The sequence below is a fragment of the Magnolia sinica genome, chromosome 4, assembly GCF_029962835.1.
Source record: "Magnolia sinica isolate HGM2019 chromosome 4, MsV1, whole genome shotgun sequence".
Taxonomy (NCBI): Eukaryota; Viridiplantae; Streptophyta; class Magnoliopsida; order Magnoliales; family Magnoliaceae; genus Magnolia; species Magnolia sinica.
The window spans coordinates 27,173,398-27,196,435 of NC_080576.1; the positions used below are offsets into that span (position 1 = coordinate 27,173,398).

A 23,038-nucleotide genomic window follows, 5' to 3' on the forward strand; every position below is an offset into this window, starting at 1 on the left:
CTTAAAACATATAAGGTCATTTGGTGGGGCCTACCTGAGTTTTGGATGTTGCTAAAACTTGGTCTGTACCGTCAGTTAGATGGGACCCACATAATGGGTGGGCTGGATTTGTGAACCACATTTCGGTGGGCCCCACATCCGCCCCAAGGTCCAATGACCTTATCAACAGGTTGGACGTTATATAAACATTACAGTGGGCTCCCTGCCCACGTTCCCTGCTCAACAGGTTAGATGAAAAATAAATATTACAGTGGGCCCCTCCCTGGCTGCATGGCCCTGTGAAAGGGTTGGGTGCACCTAAACATTTCAGTGGGCCCCTGGTCCACACAACCTATCAACAGGTTGTATGGAAAACAAGCATTGAAGTGGGCCTATTTTAGACAGAAAATAAATAGCAGTGGGCCCTATCCAGGCCCACGTGACCTTATGAATAGATTGGATGATAAATAAATATTTTGGTGGGCCCTACCCTGGTCCACATGACCTTATGAACAGTGGTTGGAAAATAAACATTATATTGGGCCCTAGGCAGGATGGAAAACAAGCATTATGGTGGGCCCCGCTTATGTATGTACTGTAAATCACACCCTCCATTAGTGTGAGCTCCATCATGATGCATGTGTTTCATCCAACAGTCCAACCGTTTGGGGATAAATTAAGGCCCATTGTGGAGGCCCATATTCATGCATTGGTGGTCCTTGTCGAGGCCCACCTTGATTTGTATTAGGGCCCATATCATGAGGCCCACTGTGATGTATGCAAGCCTATGTGACTAAGCCCATGTTGATGCATGTGTAGCCCGTCATTGAGGCCCACCTTGATATGTATCTGTGAGACCCATGTATGAGGCCATTTGATGTATTAGAGGCCCATGGGTCGAGGCCCAATAGGATGAACATATGTCCCTTGTAGTGTGACTCCACCATAGCATATGTATTGGCACTTATAATGGGCCACGCCTTGGGAGCAATGCTGGTTTGACGTCCACATTGATAATGTTGGTTAAATGTCCGCATTATAACTCTCCCCAAGGCCCACTGATAGGCCCATACTTGTGGCAAGTAGGCCGTCTAGGCCCATCTCCATTATACACAGAGCTCATCTCTTTATACATGTTTAGTATAGATCCATGATTCATGATCATTCGCACCATATGTATGCCTGATGTGAGGGTGACCGATCATAGCATATACCTTTGGATAGACTGTTTATGGGCTCCCTGATAGGCGGAGTTGCCTCATATAAGTGCATGGTATATACAGGACTGTTGCATGACTGATAGTGTGACTCATGCACTTGCATTTGTGTGATTGTAGTTACTGTATGCCCTAGCGACATCAGGGCCATAGCCTCCATAGACACATCGTGGATGGCTGGGTTGGATACCGAAAATATTTGGTTCTAGCATATGGGCGCCATAGACGTCCCTGGGTGAAAATTTCTAAACCCGATGGTACCAGAGGATGACTCCAACGTCAAGACCGAGTGGATATACGAGCGCGTGAGGGCCGAATACCAGGAGGCCGCATCTCCCACTGTGTCGTGGTCGGTTGGAAAGGAGTGTGGTCTTGCTCGCCCGAGGGTAGGGGGCAATACTAGGCTGAGTTTGACCAGCTCGCGAATGGGTCCGCTATCGACGTGCCGGATAGGTATTGGCAGACTGTTGGTCAGGCAGATAGTGAGGTTTCTTACGCTCACTTGGACTGTGCGGCTAGGAGAGCGACAGTGCCATTTGGAGTGTATTGAACCCCAGTGATTATCCAGAATGAGAACTGTACTGATACATGATGAGGATTGGCATGCTTGAGTTGCATCTCGCATCGCATGGCCGTATTATGGCCAATAGCATTCATATCTTGTACCGCATAGCCTTGGTACGGCTGATTGCATTCATGTGCTCATTACCATGATTTCCGCATTACTTTGACCTTGCATTTTGAGCACGCTTATATTGCGCACATACTCACACCACCCTCTAAGCTTTCTATAAGCTTATGCACGATTGATGCGTACAGGTGACGCCAGGACGCAGTCGCAGCCATATTCTCGCTGTAGTTGGAGCGTGCAGCCGAGCTTTCAGAGTTTTGTTTCTTTTGTTACATTGTATTTTTCCTTTCTATCGCATTGTACTCAAAAGTTTTTGATCATAGTGGATTTTGTGGTGGTGTTCTTGTGGTTATTGTTTGTGGGTTATGCTTTTGTTATGCTCATTATGAATCAGACTAATGACTTGAAATCCTCCTTGTAGTATCCTAGGATCGGAACCTGGCGAATGGGTGCCGGGATCCGAAAATGGGGTTCTACGGAGGCTGTCGGCGCCGGATTCAGCAATCGGGAATTTTGTGAGCCCGGTTTCCGAGTTCGGGGTGTGACAGTCTACATCCCTATCAAACAATGATCATCTGCGTTTTCGTCACCATCTGCATTGAATGTAAATGCAACTGCATACAATCGTTCAACTTAATCCCAATATTACAAGTCTGGATTTGTAAAAATCTTCACTTACTGATGTCACTATGGTGGCTAATACTATCATATCTAATCTCATAAATTTAAACTCAGGATTGTGATTTTAATCCTACCCTCAACAGATTATCAATAAAATATTTCAGTTCGGCCCAAAAAGCATCTCACATTGATCGTTGAAAAATGAAAATTTTATAAAGTGAAATAGACGATTAGGTTACACTATCCCATTCAAGCGGTCTGTATCGGCTTTATAAGATGGGCAATAGAACCAAAATTGGGCCTAATCAGAACTCTATCAATATGATCTATACATCATCCATGAGCATTCCAAATCTAGCCATAAAATTCATAAGATGGGCGGTCTAAATAGAACATATAGTCTAATTCAAATGGATGGTCAAATTTGATGCTCAGGGTCCACTTAATGGTGGATCTAGATACTTCATCGTCCGCCCCATGAACATTCCATATGGCACACCCATAATACACAAGATAGATAGTTTAAATCTAAAACAATTATATGAGAGTGGGCCTAAAGGAGAGGCCCAACACAAAACCTCTAATGGGTGTAGGCCCATAAAACTGTCCATAGAAAAAGGTTCATTGATGAGGGCCCAATAAATGCCCCACCCATTCAATCAAGAGTGGTCACTGGTCCATTCATCAAGTCATGTGGACGAGTCCCACTCTAGGATGTAAAATAGACCCACGAGCCTAGGAATGAAAAACAATCAGGCCCACCTCATAAAAATAAAAGGGCTCGTTGCTCCATAAAAGGGTGCACAAGCCCATTGCTACCTACACAAAAGCTCGGAGGGCTGGCTTTCAAAATAAAGGAAAAGAAGGGTGGAAACCCTAACCCATTTATGTTGGCTGTCAACTACATTGTTGTTGGCAATTAGACGCCGAAATCAATAGAGAAAGTCACTCATGGTGCCACTGTAGGTGTCGGGATATCCAAAACAACAACAAAGCGATAATGGGAGAAGCAGGTTCTCAAAATGTGCTACAAATGAAAGGGGTTTTGGGAAAACCCTAACCTTAATAGCAACGTAGCCCTTGCCCTCTATACAGAAGACCAATCATCAATCGAATGCCAGGAAGAGAGAAGAAACTAGCTTCCAAAGCTACTAGTGGTCGACCCTGATTTCGGCTTCCACAATCCTCATTATCTTACAGCACCAAATTTATTCATATTGAAGGATCCCTTTACTGCCAGAGCGAAGACGAGAGGGTTGCCCATGCTTCGATCACAATGCACAGCCTCCTTTGATTATTATTAATGGTTGCTGACCTACACGGGCGAAAGGGAAAATCCTAACTTCAATCAATGAAAATGAGTGGTCTATTAAGTTTGAATTTTACCCCAACACCCTCTAATTCTTTCTTCCCTCTTCTTTATTTAAAAAAAAAAAAATTAATAATGGATTTCAACACCCTCTATTTAGAAAAGGAGAGAATAAAGGAAGGGTACCAATGCGATCGATATGCCAAAATCCAATAACCACTTAATCCCCTCTTTGGTTGTCAATACATAAACCCGGTAACAATGACAATCAATGATGTTGTTGCGTTGGACGTCGAAAACGGATGCGGAATTGCACCCTATGGCTAGATCTAAGTCTAGATAGACTTAATTAAACAGATCTCACCCTAGCTATATGAATGGATTTCAACAAACTATGTTAATCTTCCATAACCGATATACATTTTGTTGTAATGCCAACTATAAAATTATAGTTTGTGAAATTAAAATGATCAAACAATGCATTGGAGATAGAGATGGAGATCAACAAATCTAAATTGAAATTCGTAGCTCGTTGAAGGGTCATTGCTTGAGGTGATTGTTGAGGTCTTTCACACCTTACACCCTTAAAGAAGCACCAGGATGAGAATATAAATCTTCGGTCATGTGTAAGATTAGTGATCCAGGCGTGTTTAAATAATTATTATGGGTGAAGAGTTTGAAACCCATCGAAACTCATCTCCCTTCGATTCCACATAAATTTAGCATTCCTAATCCAAATAGAATATCTTGCATGTGACACAATCATAGTACATCACCCCTACATGATTTTAAACTAATCACAACTTTAGTGGGGCCCACCTATATGCCTGATCAAGATATTCTAGCCTTCAGGAGATCTGGACTGTTGATCAATTAAACCCACCTTTTAGAAATTCTTACAAGAGAGATCGATGATGGTGATCCAGGAATAACCTCTACTTCATTTGAACTACTCACATATCATCTTCGATCAAAGCATCTTGTTGAGAAGGAAACTGGCCTTTACCGACGGTCAAAACCGCCGCCAAAGGCTAATAAAACCGCCGACAAAACCTTTGCCTGTGGTTATCTAACAGCCGGTAAAGCCTCAGTCGGTAAAGGCTTTACTAGCGGCCAGGACCTTTACTGACAGTTGTGCTGGACGCCGCTAGATCATCAGTTTTTGTTGCAGTATTGGTAAAAAGCTACGGATAAAATCCGTAGCTAAATACGACTACCCCACAGTAGGACCGTAGCCATTGGTACTGTAGCCACGGTAGATGCATAGCCTGCTGAGTGAGGTTCAGAAAATCAGTTTCACATCAGCTGATACGGCAGTGTTGAATCCATATCAGCTTACCCCAATAAGATACAGGGAAACTCTTAGTTATTCTAGGTATATGATATGCAATAAATAAAATTCATGGAAGCCCTCCTAGGCATATACTGTAAAGAAATTGCTTCCTATTTTAGTTTTTAACTAACATATTATAGGCGGACAATGCCTACAGTGAAATAAATCAAACCTTAATTGAACAGTTTCTGTGAATTAAAGTACAGAACATATAACAAATATTAGCACATGGTTACATATCAAAATATCTGAAACAAATCTTTATACACTCTGAATCACCTACAAATAAGTTTTGCAAAATTTAAAGCCAGCAATTCAACAATGTAATGGAAGTTCCTAACTGAAATATAAATTGATCTATCAAAAAAGAAAAGTGAGAAACTGAATGTAGTTCAAAAGAACCCTTGTACGAAAAGAAAAATGCAATATTACCTTCTATTGACCAATGATACACTGATGTTTGTGTGACTAGCCCCAACATCTTTGGCGTAATCCACTTCCAAAACACAACCTGTGAATATAACAATATAGCATGGAAACTAATTGAGAAACGAAACAACCTATGAAACAAATAGAAAAGTGAGCTAATAAAGTTTAAAGTGGATGACATTATTACCTGGTCAGGAATCTGATGTGATTTCATTTTTGCCTTCATCTCAATGTTGAATATTTGTAGGTGGTCCTGAATAGTTCTCTAAAGTTGAGCTTCAAACATAATGTCACAGTTCACTTGTCATATATGAGATGCAACAAAGAAGATGCTCACCACCACAAGCACAAAGAAACAGATGCATTCAATAGCCAATACCAAATAGCTGGGACAATCCTGAATAATGATATGACACATGCATTCCACGAAAAGCCATGACAACCATTTATCGAATGGAGATTGAACTCATTAGCTCGAAAATAAGGAATAGGCATGAATATACAAAATCAATGGTTTGAGGTAAAGAGGGAACATTCATTTATGATTTGAATTATTTCCCAAGTAGTGAACTACTAACATCAAAGGACCAGCAGGGTACAAGAAAAACTAGAGTGGAGATGTTGCTTGTGGGTAAAACGTAAGCCTATGTTGGCTTTCGTCGGTGAAAACAGAGCCATTGGTTGGCAATTCCGGGTGAAATCAGAGTTGGCCCTTAAGCAGCAGCCACATTTTCACTTTCCTAATATAACCCTAACCTTATTTTAAAAGAGATTCCCCCACATCCTTTGAATATAAGAACCTCAAAACCTAATTGTGGGGGCTAAAATATCTAACCACAACTAGAGTCTTTTATAGATCTAGATGCTGGTGGTTTTTCTTTGCTTCTCTACCTAGGTGTTTCCTTGTTCCGTGTGCATCGGGCGCTCCATGTGGAGAAAAAATTTTGTCAAAAGAACATACTCTGCTCTTTCCATCCATGGCACACTCAGCAGGTGATGCATCAATCAGAGCCATCCATCCAGAGATGCAGTCCACTAAAACTTGGTGGGTTGAGTCGACTCAGTTCAATGAGATTCCAAGCCAGGTTTCACAGAAACTCGCTAGCTAGCATGATTCAGTCATGACTTGATGAGTCGTGTCAATTCGGGTAAAAAACACAACCGACCCTGTACAATTCAGCATGACTCAACCAGGCACTAGCCCAGTCAACCTTTTTTTTTTGTCTAGCATCCACAACTTCAGGTCCAACTCATGAACATCCACCCTCACTTCATTTAGAAATTAGAACACACAAACAGCTCACCAAAGCTACTTATTTCTTGTCCTTCAAATACACGAAAGAATATAATATGCACCAAGCAATCCCCTGATTCGCCTTTACTCAAATGAAACTAGCATTTTACATGTGTTTCATGAGCCTGGGACAGTTTGACTCAGCGCATATGTCAACTCATTGTGTACTAAACATTTTAACACATATATTAGGGCCTTTATGCATCTCCCTTCCACATCAACTTGTACAAGGACCATAATCCACAAAATAAGTGAACAGTGAATTAACTAAACAAATTTATGAATCTGTTACCATTATAAAATCACAACTGCATGATGTCAAGAAGCATGAACTTCACCTGTCCAGCAAGTTTAAAATGTGCCCGCATGCATTCCATTCCAATATATAAATTTGGTAAATGGCACCTGGAACAAGAAAATGTCAAGATTCAATCAATAAAGAGACCACACTCTCAAGAGAAATTTCAGTTGCTGATAATTCCCATAGCAACAAATTAAACAACAGTACGATCATTTGAATATAGTGCCACTACCAAATCAATGATAAAGTTGTGGAAAAAGTTTCACACTGGCTGCCAACCTGATGCAACCCTTCTCCTTTATCGGGGCCTAGGACTGGCAATGTGAGCACAAAACTCCCACAGCTGCTATGTAATAATCAATTACATAGGCTGAGTAAAATCAACAAGCCAATGACAAAAGTATTCACTAGAAATCAGGGCTAAAAAAATAAAAAGATAAAAATTGGGTCTAACCAGGTATGCATTTTGGTTTCATGGCAGGCACTGTAATAAGGAGCCAATGAAGCTAGTTGTAACAGAGATGGCTTCAAAAAGACTGTTTGGTAATAGCCTTGTAGGGCTATCAACAACTTCACAGATTTATTCCAGCTGGCATTTCAGGTTTATTTAAAAGAGGAGAGCAGGACAGCCATTCTGGCTCTAGCAAGTTACGGGACTAGAGTAGCATTCAAAATCCATGCAACAACTACTGCATATGTTATCTGAGGATGGAGAAAGGTTGTGAGTTTGACAAGGGAAAACACAAAATGAAAGAACATGTGAGAAATTATAGTTTTATTCCACAAAGCAACAATGTTAAATATAACAATATGAAGGCCATTTCTCACTTGTTCCACTTTACTACCATTTTCACATCCAGCTCCAGCCATGACTATTTTAACTGTTGCTGCATCAACATTCGCCTTTCATGGGATCAAGAATAGAAATTATACTGGGTTTTGCTCAAGCTCATACTTGTACACTTGGAGCATCTTACGAATTGAATATGATAACAGATACTTAATGTATAAAATCAAGCAAGAGACACCTTAATAACAATGGCTTACTAGCTGATGTCGAAGCACTTGGTCATTTCCATAGCAGGCAAAGTGGCATTCCCCCCCTAGCCATGGAGAAGTAGACATCAAACCCAGTCTTCTTGGATGAACCCAAATGGTTTTCTTTTCATGAGAGGCAAGTCGTAACATTGTTGCACCATCCTCCTCCCTAAGAGAGAAAGAGGAACATGATTTTAATCATGCAAGATCTGCACCTACTCTATAAGTGAATTAAATACCTCCACAGATGAAATACACAAGAACGTCAAACCAATTTTCAGGAAAAACAAAAACAGTTAGACTGATAAAACAGTATAGCATCAACAAAATAATGTGGAATTCCCTGAAATTTTCACAAGCACAATGGTCATGACAAGCTCCAGTATACTATATATTACCAGACATAGCTACATCTAATTATCTAATTATCTAGATATGGATTTAGCTAGAGTGGCATCACAAGCACCAGGAAGAAACACTAATTACATCAATTATATCAAATTTCTTTACAAAGTATCAATCTTATTAGCATTTATGTAGTGAAAACTCTCAACTAATCCAGTTAAGAGCAATTACAAATGGCAGGGAATATATAGTGGATTAAAACTTTGAGAGAGTACAGAATTCAATCACAAAACTCTTCAATGGGAGTATATACGACTCGCAGTTTCCATGGAACTGGAAAGAGATAGGAGAGTGGAAGTTCAATCACCTCAAGAGGCAGTGCATCTGCTGCCAAAGCACGATCATCAACAACAAGGGGATTCAGACCATCTGAAGAAGTAAGTTCATGAATACCTGTCAAAAGTGGCTGCCATCGTCTCAAAATGGCAACAAGTGGAGGTAAAATAGTTACTCTTTTGCTGATGGATGAGCCACATTGCAGAATTAACCATAAATAATCGATTTCCCAATTAACAAGGACTTCAAATTTGAGCTGATATCTACAAATGCATCAAATAGATACCTTTTGGAGGGCAATGGGAATTGCTGGGCCTTTTCCTTTTGCAAAGCCCACAACTCCATGATAGTTGCCACAAGCTAACATGGCAGTGTACTTGACCACTTGTCCTCCCTGAAACATGAAGTGAACTGTTGGCAAGTTAATCTTAAACAATCCACCATCATAGGAAGCATTTTAAGGAAAGGATTTTCTCCAAAGGACTTATAGATTTATCTATGTTGACAATTGACTGTTAGCAAGTAATCTTTCTTTTTTCTTTTTCTTCTTCTTCTTTTTTAACATTGTTGGCAAGTTATCTTAAACCAGATCCGTTGCTTTCAGATAGGGGTGGCTGCCTGATGAGTGGACCAGCCATGGTGGCAGGGGTGGTGACAATTTTCTTGTAGAGAGGGTGCATATGGGGATAGCAAGCCCCTTGTTTACCAACATGTTAACGAGATGATTTTATTTTTTATTTTTACTTGAAGATTTTATTGCACAAAAGGCTAAAAGCCAAAAGAATTACAAGAAAAGAAAAACCAAAGAAAAGAGAAACTACAACTACAAATTAGCCAATTTTACAGCAAACTAATCTCAAGTCGAATGTGTAGGAAATGTAGATATTTGAGTGGATTGTCGTAGGTCTTAAAAATTATTCATCTACTCCTAGAGCAGATAACTATAAAACATAAGCAACTTAAGAAATGTGTAATTGGAAATGTCCATTTTGATTTTGAACTCGATGACGCATGATGCTGCAACCTAGGAGTTGGTTCCACGAAAGCCCAGGAGTGGGCCCCACAAGCTGTTTGATCAGAGATTAGGGGGCCCTACAATAACAATCCAATACAGAGTTAAGTAATTGGTCAGCCTTTTTTGTATTAAAAAATCTTATGTGGTCAGAGATTTCAAGCAATTGATCAACATTTCAGATAACCAATTTCTACAAAAAAAAAAAAGAAGAAGAAGAATTTTTTTCTGACTTGAGGTGCTTCCATGAGGTAATGCTTGGGGAAATCAACTTGGAGCTGGTATCATTCATTGGTGAGAAACAGAGTCTGGTTGAGGAATTTCGTCAAACATGTAGAATAGCATGAAATTCAAACTGCACTGCATCTTCCCTTCACAAACCCCCATGCTCCAGTTTTTCATTTATGGCATGCACTTACTGTTTGTGCCCAAACACAATAGCGATAGTTCTCTAAAATTTCAACTAACCTGATGATGCATTCGGACCCAAAGTTTATTCATCTTTGTGAAGTTTTGAAGTACAAATTCCTTAACATCATTACAGTGTTAGCATACCTGTAGGAAGACAATGGACAGGGTATAGAGCATTTTATCGGTGATTTATAAAAAGATATCATTCATTTTTCAAGATATCTACACCATATATCACATAAGAACCTTAGATCTGACAAGAAATCAAGGAAAATCAAAGCAGAAGGGCAGAAAACGCAGACATCGCAGGAAAAAGCTATCAGATGTGAGGGAAACTCACTGACCTGGATGTTGTGCTCGAGGTCCCAACATGAAAACCCTAATCCTTTGTATAATCCAAAAGAAGCAGGAGATATCGATTTTCTCCATTTTACGTTGATTCGATGATTTGTACAGAGAGATCGATGGGAATCAGAAGTTCCATGTGAGCATGTTATCGATAGAGGCACCCTAGCGCTTTCCTTCCAAATGCCCAATAACTTTGTCTCTCGATCTCGATGGAGGCTGATCAAGCTCTTCGAGCTCTTGCACTGCCAAGAAGTTGGTGGAGTGGTGTGGGAGAGAGAGAGAGAGAGAGAGAGAGAGAGAGAGAGGGGAGTCGTGCGGGGGCGGGAGATCGAGAGGGGTAGGGAGAGGAAGGGAGAGAGATCGAGAGAGTATGGGAGAGAGAGATCGAGGACGGGAGAGGGAGAGACGAGACGGCGGAGATGGAGATGGAGAGGGAGAGAGAGAGAGTGCGCGGAAAAGATAGCGAAAGCGAGAGAGTCGCGCTAATTACGGCTTTCTGCTTTCTTTTTTCCTTCTTTTTTTATTTTATTTATATTATAGGGACCCTCTGCCGCGGCCGTTAAAACTGGCTGCGGGCAAAGGGTAGCCCCATCGGTCGGCTAAGGCCTGGATCAAAGCATCTTGTTGAGAAAAATTCAAAGAAAATAAGGAGAAAATAATACATTTTATGTTTATTTGGCTTGCCTTTAAATGATCTGAATCATTGGTCATAATATAAGGGCCATTGGAATTGGATGAGTGAATATAAAATGTTTATCTCCGACTTCGTAGGAAGGTTTAAATAGGGTAGATGCCATCAAATCTTATAAGTCTACCCTCAAGGGCAGGTCAACACAAGCATCCTCCCTCTCTCTCACATATATAAATGAGTGACCCTCCATCCAGCGTGACCAATAGTGGATAGGCATACAGGGTACAACTGGAACTGATCAATACAGCCATTGTATCCGTATCATAAATTACAATATATCATTTTTTTTCTGAATATTCAATCAATGAAAAATGAGGGCCAGACAATGTTCACCTGATATAGAGACACAAATCAAAACCAATGGACAGCCAATAGCAATACTCAGTTTACTGGTTTGGCCCACCCATTGAGTGGATGATGATCATGGTGGGGCCCATCTTTTGCATGGATTGGATGTTCCACGCATGTGTCATGTTTGGCGGGTAACATTGGTTGAATGGCCACTCTTTATGATCATTTCTCAGTCTGGCCATTCCAGAGTCTTCCTTAGTTTTTTTTTTTTTTTTTTAATAGATTTCTATTTCTAGAAAAAAAAAATTCTAAAAAGAGTTTTTTAAAAAGTCAAATGAAGAAGAAAAGGTTCATTGGTTAGACGGTGAGTATTTTATCTTGAGATTTGCTAAGCCCACATGGCGTGGACAATGCAGCGCACATCCAAGCCGTCCATCAGCTGGTAGGCACTCCTGTGAGTATGCCTTGGCCCAAAAATCAAACCATTCCACTTCTCAGGTTGATCAGAAAACAACGGAATGGCTGGAATAAAAAAATGGGGATATTTTTTTAGGACCGTTTCTAACATTGTGGTCCACTTGAATAATCAGCCAGCCTGAATTTTTGGCTAGATGATCTATATGGTTAGACCTATTTGATGGACTGCTTGGATATTGTTCTGGTACGTACACCGCCAATATAATGGGACGGCGGATTGCGTGGTTACCCAACACCACATGGCAATGTGGTGTCAGGACTCTATGGGGCCCACAGTAATGCATGTGTTTTATCCATACTGTCACTCCGTTTTATCAGCATATTTGAAGGCATGGGCCAGAATCGCAGAATATCCAAAGCTCAAGTGGACCACACACACAGAAAACATTGGGGACAGTAACGTCCACCGTTGAAACCTTCCTGGGGCCCACAATAATGTTTAGTTATCATCCAACCTGTTCATAAGGTTACACAGACCTGGATGGAGGAAAAAATCAAATATCATCTGGATCCAAAACTTTTGTTATTCACAAGAAGCTTTCAACTGTAAGCGTTCAATCCTCGCTTTTTCTTATGATGTGGCCCACTTCAGATTTGGATATGCTTCAATTTTGGTTTCATGCGGTAAAATGAACTGGAAAAACGGATGGATGGAGTGGATAAAACATATACATCACGTGGGCCCCACGAAGCCCTGACACCTTTGGAAACGGATTGGCTACTCCCCCTGCCACCAACTCCGTGGCTGATGGTCGGTGCTCTGTGGGCCCCACCATGATGTATGTGTTTCATCCATTCCGTTCATCCGTTTTTAGATCATTTTATGGCTTGATCCCAAAAATGAGAGGGATATAAATCTCAGGTGTACCACACCACATGAAAACAATATTGATTAGATATCCACCATTAAAATCCTCCTAAGGCCCACTATACTGTTTATTTGACATCCAATCTGTTGATTAGGTCATACAGACCCAGACGAAGAGAAGTAAATAAATAAATAAAAATAAATAAATAAATAAAACAAAGATCAGCTTGATCCAAAACTTTTATGGCCCCAAAAAGCTTTTAATGGTCGACATTCATTCAACACTGTTTTTCTGTAATGTGGTCCACTTGAGAGTGGGATATATCTCATTTTTGGTCTCATACCATAAAATGATCTCTAAAAATAAATGGATGGCATGGATGAAACAAAAACATCATGGTGGGCCCACATAGCACCGACCACCAGCCATTGGCTGGTGTCAGGGGGAGTAGCCAATCCGTTTCCCCAGGTAGCTAGCCACGTGTGTTGGGGTCATCACGGAATCCGCGTCCACACGCGCGCGTAGGCTCACCAAACCTCGTTTTCGTAACTTTAATTTGATGGGATCGAGTGTATCGTGATTCCATACAGGGCAATGCATCCACCACTCACATGGCATAATATATCAAATCCAGACCGTACAGAATGATGGGCCCATTGTCGAAGCATTGCATGAAAATTGCATAGTCCTGACACCTTAACCTGAACCCCTCACTGAGTTTAAATAATTGATCATATTTTTTTAGCCGTCCATTTTATTACATTATATTAGCCGTCCATTTGATGGCTAAGCAGAGGACCCTCCAGCGTGGCCGATCACATCAGCTCCATTTAAGTCCGGATCTTCCATAGCCACAGGTATCGCCAACTCACGTGCATTGCACGTGCCTAGTAGCACTTGTGGAATAAAAGAAGTGCCCCATAGGCATTGGAAAACTCCACTCCGATCCTCAAATCACATGAGAAAATACAAAATTACAGATCCAAGAAACTGCTACCGACTGCAATTAAGACCCATTTGACTTTAAATATTAATATTGGTAATTGATATTCACACCCACCGATTTTTATAGAATCGGAGAAACTGTGTATCTTTGTATTACAAAAAGCAGAGAAAAGGGGCGTATCTATCAAAAGGACGGGTGTAAACAGAGGCCCATTTAGAGAAGATGTCATCGTAAGGCTATAAATAGAAGGATAGTGTAAGGAGGGCTTTGGTAATCCATCACTTTTAGAGAGGTTGAGTGAGTATACGATTGTGTGGTCTTGTGTAGTACCACATGGCCATGAAGACTCAAACTCCGCTTCTGTCTCTTCTCATCTTGATAACTGTCTTGGGTGGGGCCCATGCGGCGGGCTACACTCCTACACCGAGTGTGGGAGTGGCCCCACCGCCTCCATTCGAGGTGGCGGGTAAGCCGTTCCCGCCACAGTCGTTTCAGTGCAACAACGCTGCGAGCAAGTGCTACGGCCAGGAGTTGAAGTGCCCAAAACAATGTCCTGAGTTCAAGCCAGCTGACCCCAAAGCCAAAGCTTGCTTCGTTGACTGCAACTCTCCCAAATGCGAAGCTGTTTGTAGGAGTGAGTCTCTCTCTCTCTCTCTCTCACACACACACACACACACACACACACACACACACATATATAAGTAGAAAATTAGGGTGTGTGCAGCAAAAACATAAGGCGTAAATACTAAATAGTCTATATAAATGATACAGAGGTTTGCTAAGCACGCGCATATACGAGGCATCCCATCTACACAACACTATATGTACTGGTGTGGAATACTAGATCAAGATCACAGCCGTCCATCTGACAGATCTGACCATTTAGATGATACACTGCAAAAATCAGGTTCATGCATCCTTCAGATAGACGACAATGTTGTAGACAGAAAATTGGCGTGTAGAAAATCTTTGCTAGATGTTGTCAGGCATCCACTTATTTCATAAAATGTGGCTAACATTAAAAGTAGGCTGTGCCGATTTGTATATAGACGGTCGGATCCAACTCATGGACGGTTTTGATCTTGTGGGGGTGTGGAGATGGCTGCATTTTTCAATTCACTTTTTTCTCCTCTACTCGGATCCACTCATCCCACAGCTATAAATTAAAATTTTAATATCGAACCCATACTGAAATGGGGTCAAACATGCCAGACTCGGCAAACTTGGCTCATTCAAATAGTTAATACCCGACTCAATTGGACTAAGTGGGTGAGTTGATCTGAACCAAGTAGACTTCATCCAATTCGAACTCAAATCAAGTTCCAGTCACCTGGTAACTCGACTCTCAAAACAAGTGCAACTAGGTTTTGAGTTATGATTTCAGCTCGTGGGTACCCACTGCACTCCACCTGACCCAGTACTTGTAACTAGGTTGGACTTGGTCCGGATTAGTCCAGGTCAGACCTGGACTCAAATCGGATTAGGCATGTTGGACTCATTACTAAGTTGGGTCGATCCAATACGGGTCAAGTATATTTCAAAACTGGATTGAGTCGGGTCAGCCCTAACTCAGTTCAACACGACTCGATGCCCAGCTCTACAGAGAACCAATGTTTAAAAACCTGGATAAGCTGGACCCGTTTTTGAGCTGCCGGGTCTTAACGGTCAGACCCGCTCTGGCCTCTTTTTCAACCCGGAACAATACACAAACATTAACATGCAACGTTGATCTGATCAGCCGTTCTATCTCTCACATTTTATTTTTCATCACTCCTTTTCTCTATTAATTAACTCAATCGGCCCCCATAGAACGGAAACCCAACTGCGAAGGAATCGGAGCCGCCTGCTACGATCCAAGATTCGTCGGAGGAGATGGAATCATGTTCTACTTCCACGGCAAAACCAACCACCATTTCAGCCTAGTCTCCGACTCAAACCTCCAAATCAACGCCCGCTTCATCGGACGCCGACCTCAAGGAAGATCACGTGACAATACATGGATCCAAGCTTTAGGTATCATGTATGGCCCGCACACCTTCACCGTTGCAGCGAACAAGGTCTCTCAATGGAAATACGACGTAGACCAGCTTCTCTTCACCTACAACAACATGCCAGTCTTCATCGATGAAGGCCATCTCTCTTCTTGGACAGCCCCAGACAGCAGTCTTGTAGTAGACCGCACCGCCATGTGTAACAGCATCATGATTATACTACCCCATGTCGTTGAAATCTCCATCAACGTTGTCCCTATAACGAAAGAAGATGACCGAATCCACAACTATCAAATACCATCCAACGATTGTTTCGCACATCTGGAAGTGCAATTCAGATTCTTCAAACTCTCCGATCGGGTCGAAGGAGTACTCGGCCAAACGTACAGACCCAATTTCCAAAATCCAGTGAAGAGAGGCGTGCGTATGCCAGTCATGGGTGGGGAAGACAAGTTCATGACTTCAAGGCTTTTGTCAGCCGATTGCAAGAACTGCATTTTCAACACCCCCAAGATTTCAAGTGCGGCACGAGCATTGGTATTGGATCCCACCAGCACCATGGATTGCACCAGCAAGATGAGTAAAGGCCAGGGAGTGGTTTGTCGCCGATAGAAAGGGAATGAGAATGAGATATTAGAGAAGAAGATTAAATAAAAATTACTTAGTTTTAATTCATAGAGACTACAGAAATATAGGTTTGAAGGGAGTTATAAGTTGTAGTACTGCAGTGTGCTTGCATGTGGTATGGATGGGTTGGATGCATGCATGTGAATTTGAGTGCATGGGGTGTTTATGTATGTATGGTTACATACATACATTTGTATTTCTTGTTTGTACTTTTTCATGTTAGGGTTTGAATTACCATCTTGTTGTTGTGTAGAACTCATGCAAATGTAATAATAAAAGGCTTTTCATTGATATTATTTTAGGAGTTGTATGATACTCTGGCTGCCTATGACGCTTCATACACCGAGGTTTGGACATTCTGCGATAATATCACGAAAAAGTAAAAGATATTATGACAAGATTTCCAAAATATCGCGTTTTTATTACAGTTTTTTATTGCAGAAAATAATAAAACCTTCGAGAGTTTGTTATGTGGGTATCTATTTAAATTTCATATGTATCTATTAATTAGATTAAGTATTTTGAAATGTTTTTTGGGGTGAGATTTTCTGATAATGTCCGGAGAAAACCCTTAAATTTTGAAATTCTCCCGATAAATTACTGGGCCTAGAGTGAGATTTGTTAATGTTCATGCAGGCACTCAGAATTTGACACGTGGCATGTATTAACTCAAGTAAAACCGACTATATTGAATGTGGATTCAATACCACCCCGCCTATCACGAGCTCGGCATTAGGAAGATGCTCTGAGCGCGATCTTAATGTATAGGTTTTATCCACACTGTCCATTCGTTTCTCTATGCAATTTTAGCGGGTAAAACAAAAAATGAGACAGATCGAAAAGTCAAGTGGACCACACAATGGGGATGAAACTTTTATCCTACACGAGCCAAGCTAGCTCCAAAAGCTCTTTGGGCTCGACTAGATTTAGCTTGGCTAGAACGACGACCCAAGTCCAGTCAAGCTCTTTTTTTTTTTTTTAACACACGCACACACACTCACGCCGTGGTGGGCTTTCACCACCTATGGATATTTGAACCCTTAACCAAGTATTGAAACTCCTATAAGAGTTTACCACCCAAGCAAGAACAAGGATCCTAGCCGAGCCGAGTTCAAGCCAAGTCAAGTCAAACTTTCTATAACCTAGCTCATTTTGAAAATGAGCAGAGTTCTATCGTAATAGATTCTGACTCAACTTGGCTTGAACATAGGCTTGGCTTGACTGGAATATATACTATATTATATTTTAAAATAAAAAAATTATATATATATATATATATATTATTAAGTGAATATTTGATTTGGAAGTTGGGTTGGGTGTAGGTTGTAACCTAAAATTATATGGAAAATGGAAAATGGATGGACAGTGTGGATAAAACTAATACATCACGGTCGCACTCAAGAGTCCCTGCCAGTGCCAGGTAATCCCTGATCCGCGTCCAACTAAATTGTGCAGACCACTGCAGCCACTTCATAATCCCAATATCGGATTGGTTGAACAATCTTAACCTCTAATTCGTGTACACTTGCTTGTAACAATAGGACCGTTGGATGTTTTATGTTTTTAACCGTCCAATAAATGTCCACCAATCCAATTGTCAGATTATCAAAAAAAAGCTTTGATTTTTGGTTCGGGGTGCATCTACATCATTCGGACTGTTTAATTTGACTGCTTATATGCCACGTGCGCCATTTCCAAGTAATTACTAAGTGCCTGCGTATCATCCATCACACTCTGACGGAGTATCAAAGTTTATCTCATTTCTTGTGATTGGAATGATCCCGTGATAAATACCCCTTTATTTTCGAGATCAGGTGCTTTATTCTCAGCACTCCATGTACAGATCCGGACATTTGGTGGGTCTTACCCATAGATGGTCCTATCATGAAAATTACATTGATCGGACGGTTCTGATGACCTAATTAGAGAATTCATACCCGTTGAGTCTGGATGCGGATTGCGTGGTGACCCCAACACTACGCAGCTATGTGATGTCAGGACCCTGTGGGCCCACTGTGATGTATGTATTTTATCCACGCTGTCCATCTGTTTTGCAAGCTCATTTTTTAGGATGTGGGCTCAAAATTGAAGCATATCCAAAGCTCAAGTTGGACCATACTACAGGAAATAGTAAGATAATTATGTCCACCGTTGCTATATCGATGTTTATTTTTCATCCAACAGGTCACACACACCTGGATGAAGTGAAAACACAAATATCAGCTTGATCTAAAACGTATGTGGCCCCTAAGAAGTTTTCAACGGTAAGCATTCGAACCCCACTATTTCCTGTGGTGTGGTCCACTTGAGCTTTGGATCTGCCTCAATTTTGGGATGATGCACTAAAATGAGCAGGAAATGGATGGACCGCGTGGATAAAACATGTACATCATGGTGGGGCCCACAGATCTTCGACCAGTACCAAGCTCGGTACTGGAGGGGTCACTCAGGAATCTGAGTCCAGATTTCCTTGTCTTGTGGGCCACCATGGATCAACGGGGTTTTGATATATCGAATTGGATCTAGCTTTTGGACCTTACGTGTGTATGAGCATTTACTAAGTGGGCTCAACTTTAATGTTATTAATGCAAAATGAATACGAGGGACCGGTTACACTCTTTGGTGTTTTTCAAGCACATGGGAGTTTCAAGTATGGAGACTTTAAAAGATAGGTAGAGTTACAACTAGAGTCTCTCTATTTAAAGAGTATTCATCTCTCATTCGTCTCAAGCTCAGGTGCACTTCTTCGCTATTTGAGAGACAGAACTCAACTAAGCCTCTTTCAAAGCTTCAACAAGCACACCAGCCATGCCAGCAATTGTGGAGCACTTAGGTATTTTTATTATTATTATTATTATTATTATTATCATTATTATTATTATTATTATTCAAGTTCATTTTTTCAGCATGATTATTAGATGGTTGACTAACTATAACATCCCAGCCTTCCCTGCATGTGGGCCACATGGGTGGACCCTTGCTACTGAGTTTTTTTAGTACTCCTAATAAGGCAAAATGCACTTGCCCAAACATAGGTTCGTTTTGCAATCCAGAGAAATTCGTGATTTTTATCTACACGTGTCATTTTGCAGGCTATTAGAATAACCTTCAAACAATCGTGCCAGATTCACGTTAAACTTCGTGGGGCACCTTAAAATCCCACCGTCCAAGAGAGGAAGAAGCAAAGGACGAATCTAACCACCAACCCATCACATTCTATTTTGAGCTGAACTCATTTAAAACCTCCCAAACACTCCCGTAAAACCAATGGTGCTAATACAAGCACTAGGCCCACCTTCAAACACTTCTCTCACACCTCTTATAACCCACATCTAATCTCACTTGATCAGCACTAATCATGACTTCAGGAGGCCCACCCATGATCATCATCATCTCCAAGCACTTGGGCCTCTCTCTTCTTCTCTTTCTCTTCTTAGCAAATGCCACTGCTGCTGTAAGGGCGAAGAGCCCTGGCATGAACATCATCGACCAATGCTGGCGGACAAACCAGAACTGGGCCAGGAACAGGCAACAGCTAGCGACGTGCTCGATTGGGTTCGCAGGCAAAATGACAAACAATGTGGGTCGGGGTCTGACGGTATACACGGTTACAGACGCCAGCGATGACCCGATGAAGCCTCGCCAGGGGACGCTGCGCTACGGAGCAACGATGCTAAAAGGAAAGGTTTGGATTAAGTTCCAGAAGGACATGCAGATAAAGCTTGAGAAGCCACTTCTAATCAGTAGCTTCACAGCCATTGATGGCCGTGGGGCGAATGTCCACATCGCCCATGGCACATGCTTCTTGCTTCATGAGGTAAAAGCTATTAAGCACTAAGCTATGATACTTAGATTTTGGCCACTCTGAAAACCTGCTCGCTTAACAATTTACCTGCAATCATGCGATCAGGTGACCAACGTTATCATCCATGGGCTCCACTTCCACCACTGCCACAAACCCAATCCCGGCCCAGTGATCGGTCCAGGAGGGAAGATCGTGCAATTGGGAAGGCAGGATGGCGATGCCATCGCCATCGTTGGGTCCACGAAGATCTGGATTGACCATAACACCCTCTACGAATGCCACGACGGTCTCCTAGACGTTACCCGTGGATCGACAGACGTGACTATATCAAACAACTGGTTCAATAACCATGACAAGGTGATGCTTTTGGGCCACGATGACGGGTTCGTGATGGACAAGAGAATGAGAGTGACAGTGATCTTCAATCGCTTTGGCCCCAATTGCCATCAACGAATGCCCAGGTGATTGGCATTATCGATTTCAACCTTTGGTTCTTACATGCTGTTTTTTCCAGTTTCTATTATTTGCTAATACACATTCAATGGGTTATAAAGATATCTTTAATCCTTACCAAGATCTATGTTCGTTTGGCTGCACCAAATATCATGAAATTTCAAGATATTTCATGATTAATCAGTCTAATTTGGTGCAAATTTTCATGATCTTTCATGAAATCTAGTGCAACCAAACACCCAAGATGAACTCATTTTTAAGCTGCCACCAAACAAAGCCTAATTCTATTGAGCAGTAGGGAAAGATAGAAAGAAAGAAAGAATGAAAGAACAATTATAATAATAATAATAAGAGCAGAAAAATGCAATTTTTGCCCATCACTGACCTTGCAATCACATAAAATTCACAGGGTTCGACATGGGTATGCTCATGTCACAAACAATCTCTACCAAGGCTGGGGAATGTACGCCATCGGCGGAAGTATGAATCCCAGCATTAGAAGCGAAGCAAATCTCTTCATAGCTCCGAAATCCAGCAACAAAGCGGTAACTTCCATTTTGAAAAAAAAAAAGAGCCCATTGTCCATCTAGCATACTCGCATGTTCATATGTATGTATGTAATTTTGAATCGGAAGATGTTTTCTGCGGGTTTTCATGTCGAGATCTCATTCATGTGACAAATGAAATGACCAGGTAACATGGAGGGAAGGAGGGAAGGGAAGTGGAAAGTCATGGAATTGGCAGTCAGTGAATGACCACTTTGTTAATGGAGCTTACTTCAAACAGACTGGTAGTGGTGGAGTAGCCCCACGATACAACCGATACCAAAGATTTAAAATTGCAAGTGCTGGGGCGGTGAGGACATTGACAAGATCTTCAGGCGCCCTGCGTTGCTTTACAAGATATAGGTGTTGATTGGAACCTATGTAGAGAGGAAATCTAATTGTAGGAGGATGAGATAAAATCACTAAGGGAAAAAAAAAGGCTTCTCCTCTTTTTATCAAAACTTCGTAGGTTTCCCTCCATTTATCAGAGATACAAAATATAGTGGCAGGTAGAGTAACTGTTATAGCCTAATCTGCTTGCACTTCGTCTGTGATAGTGCCAAACACAGCAGAATTGTCAGTCGAAATAAAATTTCCATGAATTGGGAAATGCTTTTTTAAATTTTTATTATTTGATTGTTCAAGAACAAGATCATCAGCATCATCATCTAAGCCTTATCCCAATTAATTGGGGTTCAAGAACAAGATGAGAAGGAAAAAATTTTAAAAAGCCGTGATTGTACCTTTCGGTGGTATTCCTTTCAAATATGGCACTTTGTGCCAAGGGAGATGTGATGGCTACTGAGCCCATAGTTCAAAAACCCAAAAACTTAACTTGATGTCCTACTAGGTCGGGTTGACTCAAAGACTCAACTTGACTCAGACATTTAAGTATTAAATTAACAAGGATATTTAAGTAATAATGCTTATTTAATATAAAAAGTTGACATGGGCTTCCAAAGATGAAATGCATGACTTGTCTGCAGAGTAACTTTGACTCCCTAAGAAAAGTCAAGCATCGAATCTCACACACCCTGCTTTCATTTTTTTAATTATGAAAAGCAATCATTCATCAAGTGACTTGGTCTGGGTTGAGTCGAGTCGATCAAGTCAGCAAGCCAACTGGACGAGTCTGACTAAGTCTCAACCACTGTTCGAAATATCAGTATCGTTACAAGTTTCGCTAGCCAGGGATATGGAAACAACATCGACATCGCCGATAATATCGGTGATAACCAGAAATGCGGGGAAACATTGGAAAAATGGTGGAATTTTTAGTGAAATTTTAAGAGATGTTAAAATGTACATATTTACATATTTAGAATTTTTAAAAAAAAAAAAAAATTGCAAAAAGAATGCACAAATAATAAGTTTCCATTTAATGGGGCCTTAAAACATGTGTTGTTGTAAGAAATCAGTCCAACCATCCCAACCAACCTATTTAGCCATCCAACCTTCCATACCAACATTCATTGATATTGTAAAATATCAACAACACATGATGTTTCACCAAGAAATCATTAACAATTGTAAAGGAAACAAAAAATTATGGTCTCAATATCGCGCAAGTTGAGATATAAATAATATCAAGATATTATCAGTATTATCAATGACAGGTTGAACACTACATACAACTATGTGCCCATAATTTTTTTTTTTTCTAATAAACAAATTTTTGATGATATCAATACGTTGGCGACATTATTGAAATATCATCAATACACTTATGATACAACCATTACCTAGAATTTACATAGTCGAAAATATTGGTGATACATTGGTGATATTGATGCATTGGC

General features: G+C 41.0%; 3 protein-coding genes across 3 annotated transcripts; 2 read left to right on the top strand and 1 right to left on the bottom strand.

Moving 5' to 3' along the window:
• Positions 1-7,164: 7,164 nt before the first annotated feature.
• LOC131244093 (uncharacterized) lies at positions 7,165-9,238 on the bottom strand. The gene is made up of 5 exons (XM_058243751.1): positions 9,120-9,238; positions 8,865-8,963; positions 8,162-8,321; positions 7,943-8,017; positions 7,165-7,218 (listed from the first exon to the last, which is right to left on the bottom strand). The coding sequence occupies exons 2-5, from the start codon at positions 8,900-8,902 to the stop codon at positions 7,165-7,167; spliced, it is 327 nt and encodes a 108-aa protein (XP_058099734.1). The 5' UTR covers positions 8,903-8,963; positions 9,120-9,238.
• Positions 9,239-14,120: 4,882 nt separating this feature from the next.
• Positions 14,121-16,421, top strand: LOC131244094 (uncharacterized). The gene is made up of 2 exons (XM_058243752.1): positions 14,121-14,452; positions 15,628-16,421. Exons 1-2 carry the CDS (start codon positions 14,152-14,154, stop codon positions 16,419-16,421), a joined length of 1,095 nt encoding a protein of 364 aa, XP_058099735.1. The 5' UTR covers positions 14,121-14,151.
• Positions 16,422-19,336: 2,915 nt separating this feature from the next.
• On the top strand, positions 19,337-22,296 carry LOC131244424 (pectate lyase 1-like). The gene is made up of 4 exons (XM_058244028.1): positions 19,337-20,253; positions 20,347-20,702; positions 21,104-21,239; positions 21,388-22,296. The coding sequence occupies exons 1-4, from the start codon at positions 19,795-19,797 to the stop codon at positions 21,607-21,609; spliced, it is 1,173 nt and encodes a 390-aa protein (XP_058100011.1). The 5' UTR covers positions 19,337-19,794; the 3' UTR covers positions 21,610-22,296.
• Positions 22,297-23,038: the final 742 nt, after the last annotated feature.

What these genes read in the sequence shown, in the direction of transcription:
- LOC131244093 (XM_058243751.1), bottom strand. Translation starts at nt 8,902, where the DNA reads ATGATCGTGCTTTGGCAGCAGATGCACTGCCTCTTGAG. An exon ending in AAGTGCTTCGACATCAGCTA is followed by an intron (nt 8,018 to 8,161) that starts GTAAGCCATTGT and finishes ATCCCATGAAAG; the next exon opens with GCGAATGTTGATGCAGCAAC. An exon ending in ATGGTAGTAAAGTGGAACAA is followed by an intron (nt 7,219 to 7,942) that starts GTGAGAAATGGC and finishes TTCTTGTTCCAG; the next exon opens with GTGCCATTTACCAAATTTAT.
- LOC131244094 (XM_058243752.1), top strand. Translation starts at nt 14,152, where the DNA reads ATGGCCATGAAGACTCAAACTCCGCTTCTGTCTCTTCTCATCTTGATA. An exon ending in ATGCGAAGCTGTTTGTAGGA is followed by an intron (nt 14,453 to 15,627) that starts GTGAGTCTCTCT and finishes CGGCCCCCATAG; the next exon opens with AACGGAAACCCAACTGCGAA.
- LOC131244424 (XM_058244028.1), top strand. Translation starts at nt 19,795, where the DNA reads ATGACTTCAGGAGGCCCACCCATGATCATCATCATCTCCAAGCACTTG. An exon ending in CATGCTTCTTGCTTCATGAG is followed by an intron (nt 20,254 to 20,346) that starts GTAAAAGCTATT and finishes TCATGCGATCAG; the next exon opens with GTGACCAACGTTATCATCCA. An exon ending in CGAAATCCAGCAACAAAGCG is followed by an intron (nt 21,240 to 21,387) that starts GTAACTTCCATT and finishes TGAAATGACCAG; the next exon opens with GTAACATGGAGGGAAGGAGG.